At 50.3% G+C, this 5000-nt stretch overlaps 1 protein-coding gene across 3 annotated transcripts in view; it reads left to right on the top strand.

Moving 5' to 3' along the window:
* Nucleotides 1-5000, top strand: part of LOC129859061 (formin-like protein 2) — a gene marked incomplete at its 3' end in the record, with an annotated part of 24355 nt that overhangs the window by 6048 nt on the left and 13307 nt on the right. The window contains 9 exon segments of one of the 3 annotated variants that reach the window (XM_055928409.1): nt 388-464; nt 1017-1110; nt 1377-1451; nt 1609-1719; nt 1830-1979; nt 2320-2421; nt 2773-3109; nt 3261-3437; nt 3910-3930. In XM_055928409.1, the coding sequence (XP_055784384.1) occupies nt 388-464; nt 1017-1110; nt 1377-1451; nt 1609-1719; nt 1830-1979; nt 2320-2421; nt 2773-3109; nt 3261-3437; nt 3910-3930 (1144 nt within the window). 3 annotated transcript variants of the gene reach the window in all.

Genomic DNA, 5000 nt, shown 5'->3' with positions numbered 1-5000 from the left:
CTCTCCTCCTCCCTTTCTCTCCTCCTCCTCCCTACCTCTATCTCCTTCTCCCTCTCTCTCTCTTAGACCCTCCTATCTCTCTCACTCTCTCTCTTAACCCCTCCTATCTCTCCCACTCTCTCTCTTAACCCCTCCTATCTCTCCCACTGTCTCTCTTAACCCCTCCTATCTCTCCCTCTCTCTCTCTTAACCCCTCCTATCTCTTTCTCTTTTAACCCCTCCTATCTCTCTCTCTCTTTTAATCCCTCCTATCTCTCCCCCTCTCTCTCTCTTTCCTTCTCTTTCTCTCATCCTGGTTACCACCCTTTCTTCCCCTCATCCTCGTGGTTATTTTGGATAGCAGTGATTGATATATGATTTGTTATGTTCCCCTCCCTCTGTCTGTAGTATGGCTTTAACATGGTCATGTCCCATCCTCATGCTGTGAATGAGATCGCTCTGAGCCTCAACAACAGAAACCCAAGGTCAGTAGGCAGTAAACACCTCTCTCTGTGTCTGCATTAAGAAGGAAGAAACGTTTAGAGCAATGGTTCCCAACCAGGGGTACTAGGACCTCTGGGGGTACTTGGCCTATCTACAGGGGGTACTTGAGAATACTTGTGAGACCATAGGCCCTGGTAAAAATCAGTTGGTGGTACAGAAACCGAAAAAGGTTGGGAACCACTGCTTTAGAGGGAACGAGACCTTGTATTTTCTTGCATTGTGATGATGCATTTTGGCTAGGACTCCCTTGTAACAGAGAAGGGTAACTAGATAGAACCTCTGAAATCCATCTAAAGACTCGGTCTCTCTCTCTCTCCCCCCCCCCCTCTCCCTCTCTCTCTCTCTCTCTCTCTCTCTCTCTCTCTCTCTCTCTCTCTCTCTCTCTCTCTCTCTCTCTCTCTCTCTCTCTCTCTCTCTCTCTCTCTCTCTCTCTCTCTCTCTCCCCCCTCTCTCTCTATCTATCTCTCCCCCTCTCTCTCTCTCTCCCCCTCTCTCTCTCTCTCTCTCTCACCCCCCTCCCTCTCTCTCTTCAGGACTAAGGCTCTGGTATTGGAGCTGCTGGCTGCTGTGTGTTTGGTCAGAGGAGGTCATGAAATAATCCTGTCTGCTTTCGACAACTTTAAAACAGTAAGTTGTGTATCTGTGTGTATCTGTGTATGTGTGTGTGTGTGTGTGTGTGTGTGTGTGTGTGTCTGTTTGTGTGTGTGTGTGTGTGTGTTTGTGTTTGTGTGTGTGTGTCTGTTTGTGTGTGTGTGTGTGTTTGTGTGTTTGTGTTTGTGTGTGTGTGTCTGTTTGTGTGTGTGTGTGTGGTGTGTGTGTGTGTGTGTGTGTGTGTGTGTGTGTGTGTGTGTGTGTGTGTGTGTGTTCTAATCAATCTCCCCTCGTTATCTCAGGTGTGCTCAGAGACCCTGAGGTTTGAGAAGCTGATGGAACATTTTAAGAACGAGGATGACAACATTGACTTCATGGTATGACTCTCACACACTCACACACTCACTGAGGCGTGGATGATGCCTGCTGATGCTTAGCCTTGGTTGTGGTGGCTGCAATGTCAGATATGTGTGTATCTTAGATGTGTGTGTGATGAGAGTGTTCAGAAGTGGGTGTGTTGTCCTCTGTTTGCAGGTGGCCTGTATGCAGTTCATAAACATTGTGGTACATTCTGTTGAGGACATGAACTTCAGAGTGCATCTTCAGTATGACTTCACCAAACTCAATCTGGACGATTACCTAGAAGTGAGAATACACACACACACACACACACACACACACACACACACACACACACACACACACACACACACACACACACACTGAATGAACACATTCTCCTCTCCCACTTCCAGAGGTTGAAGCACACAGAGAGTGATCGGCTGCAGGTGCAGATCCAGGCCTACCTGGACAACGTGTTTGACGTGGGAACGCTGCTGGAGGACGCAGAGACCAAGACCGCCGCGCTGGAGAGGGTAGAGGAGCTGGAGGAGAATATGACCCACGTAAGGACACACACACACAATCGGACCGACTCTGACACACACAATTGGAGGACAGTTGGAGGACAGGCTCATGGTAATGGCTGGAACGAACGAATGGAATGGTATCATGTGTTTGATAGCATATAATTCCATTAATTCTGTTCCTGACATTACCATGAGCCGTCCTGCCATCACCAGCCTCCTCTGACACGCATATATGTGCAGGCACACACACACACACACACACACGCACGCACGCACGCACGCACGCACACACACACACACACACACACACACACACACACACACACACACACACACACATACAGACTGCTGAGTAGACGTTTATGTTTCCTTGCAGATGACGGAGAGGCTCCTGGACACAGAGAACGAGGCCATGGCCAAGATAGTAGAGCTGGAGAAACAGCTGATGCAAACCAACAAGGAGCTGGACACCATACGGGTGAGGCAGATGCTAGGCTAGGCTATCGCTAGCAACACTCGGCCATTTGGTGCTAGGCTATGCTATCGCTTGCAACACTCATCCATTTGGTGCTAGCCTAGGCTATCGCAAGCAACACTCAGCCATTTGGTGCAAGGCTATCACTAGCAACACTCAGCCATTTGGTGCTAGGCTAGGCTATCGCTAGAACGCTCAGCCATTTGGTGCTAGGCTAGACTCTCGCTAGCAACGCTCAGCCATTTGGTGCTAGGCTAGGCTATCACTAGCAACGCTCAGCCATTTGGTGCTAGGCTAACTCTAGCACCTTCTCTCTATGCATGCTAAAGCTAGGCTAACTCTATCCTATTCCAGGATGTGTATGCTAGTGCTAACAACCAGGTGCACACCCTGCGGAGGATCGTGCGTGAGAAGGACCAGACCATCCGCAGGCAGAGTCGACTGGAGCGCCATGCTCAGGAGGGTGGAGGGGGCACCTTGGTGGTACAGGGAGGGGGCACCTTACACCCTGCGAGGGGCGAGGGGGACGGAGGGGTGGGTGACTTGTCCTCCATCTCTCTGACCCTCGGCATGACCCTCTCCCCCAGTCCGGAGACAGTGGGCTATGGCTTGTCAGGGGCGGGACTAGGGATGATGCCAGCCCCTCCCCCTCCCCCGCCCCCTCCACCAATGCCAGGGATGCCAGGGAACAGTGAGTGTTAGTTCTGACCTATCATATCGCTCAGTTGTTAATGTAATTGATGTAATAGTTGTAATCGGCCTTCTCTCTCTTGGTTGGTTAATTCTCTGTCTTCTCTCTCCTGGTTGGTTAATTCTCTGTCTTCTCTCTTCTACCTCTGTAGTGTCAAACGGACCCTACCCTGCTCCTACTCCTCCTCCTCCTCCCCCACCACCCCCTCCTCCCCCCTTATGTTCCATGGAGTCCTCGGGTCCTCTGCCTCCCCCTCCTCCCCCATGCGCCCCTCCACTCCCCGGCTGTGGTGGATCACCCACTGTCATCTTTAACTCCGGCCTGGCAGGTAAGGCTGTGTGTGTGTGTGTGTGTGTGTGTGTGTGTGTGTGTGTGTGTGTGTGTGTGTGTGTGTGTGTGTGTGTGTGTGTGTGTGTGTGTGTGTGTGTGTGTGTGTGTGTGTGTGTGTGTGTGTGTGTGTGTGTGTGTGTGTGTGCGTAAGTGCGTAACTGCGTAAGTGCGTGCGTGCGTGCGTGTGTGTGTGTCGGTGTGTGTGTGTGTCTTTGAGCTGTGTGCCGCATGTATCAAAGAGAGATTTAAGAAGTGTACCTCTATAGTTGTATAAGGATCTCCTGGTGTGTACACTAGTGATCTGCCTCCCTTGCTCACTGGAGTTGATTCTGATTGGAGTATTCTGAACTACCACTTTTCTATACTGCCTGAGTTCTCTCTCTCTCTCTGGTTCTCTGTCTCTGATTCTAACGTCCTCTCTTGTTCTAATTCAATATTCTCTCGGGTTCTCTCCTCTGTTCTGCTATCAGAGGGGTCACTCAAACTGTTCTGTAGGTTCCCTCTGATCACACGCTTAGTACCTGTCTCACACCTCTCTCCTCAGTACCTGTCTCACACCTCTCCTTAGTACCTGTCTCACGCCTCTCTCCTTAGTACCTGTCTCACACCGCTCCTTAGTGCCTGTCTCACACCTCTCCTTAGTACCTGTCTCACGCCTCTCTCCCCAGTACCTGTCTCACACCTCTCCTGAGTACCTGTCTCACACCTCTCCTTAGTACCTGTCTCACACCTCTCCTTAGTGCCTGTCTCACACCTCTCCTTAGTGCCTGTCTCACACCTCTCCTTAGTACCTGTCTCATACCTCTCCTTAGTACCTGTCTCACACCTCTCCTTAGTACCTGTCTCATACCTCTCTCCTTAGTACCTGTCTCACACCTCTCCTTAGTACCTGTCTCACACCTCTCCTTAGTACCTCTCACATCTCTCCTTAGTACCTGTCTCACACCTCTCCTTAGTACCTGTCTCACACCTCTCCGTAGTACCTGTCTCACACCTCTCATTAGTACCTGTCTCACACCTCTCCTTAGTACCTGTCTCATACCTCTCTCCTTAGTACCTGTCTAATACCTCTCTCCTTAGTACCTGTCTCACACCTCTCCTTAGTACCTGTCTCACACCTCTCCTTAGTACCTGTCTCATACCTCTCTCCTTAGTACCTGTCTCATACCTCTCCTTAGTACCTGTCTCACAACTCTCTCCTTAGTACCTGTCTCACACCTCTCCTTAGTACCTGTCTCACACCTCTCCTTAGTACCTGTCTCATACCTCTCTCCTTAGTACCTGTCTCATACCTCTCCTTAGTACCTGTCTCACAACTCTCTCCTTAGTACCTCTCTCATACCTCTCCTTAGTACCTGTCTCACACCTCTCCTTAGTACCTGTCTCATACCTCTCCTTAGTACCTGTCTCATACCGCTCCTTAGTACCTGTCTCACACCTCTCCTCAGTACCTGTCTCATACCTCTCCTTAGTACCTGTCTCATACCTCTCCTTAGTACCTGTCTCATACCTCACTCCTTAGTACCTGTCTCATACCTCTCTCCTTAGTACCTGTCTCATA

The sequence above is a fragment of the Salvelinus fontinalis genome, chromosome 7 (genome assembly GCF_029448725.1).
Source record: "Salvelinus fontinalis isolate EN_2023a chromosome 7, ASM2944872v1, whole genome shotgun sequence".
Taxonomy (NCBI): domain Eukaryota; kingdom Metazoa; phylum Chordata; class Actinopteri; order Salmoniformes; family Salmonidae; genus Salvelinus; species Salvelinus fontinalis.
This window is presented reverse-complemented; position numbering and strand designations above follow the sequence as displayed.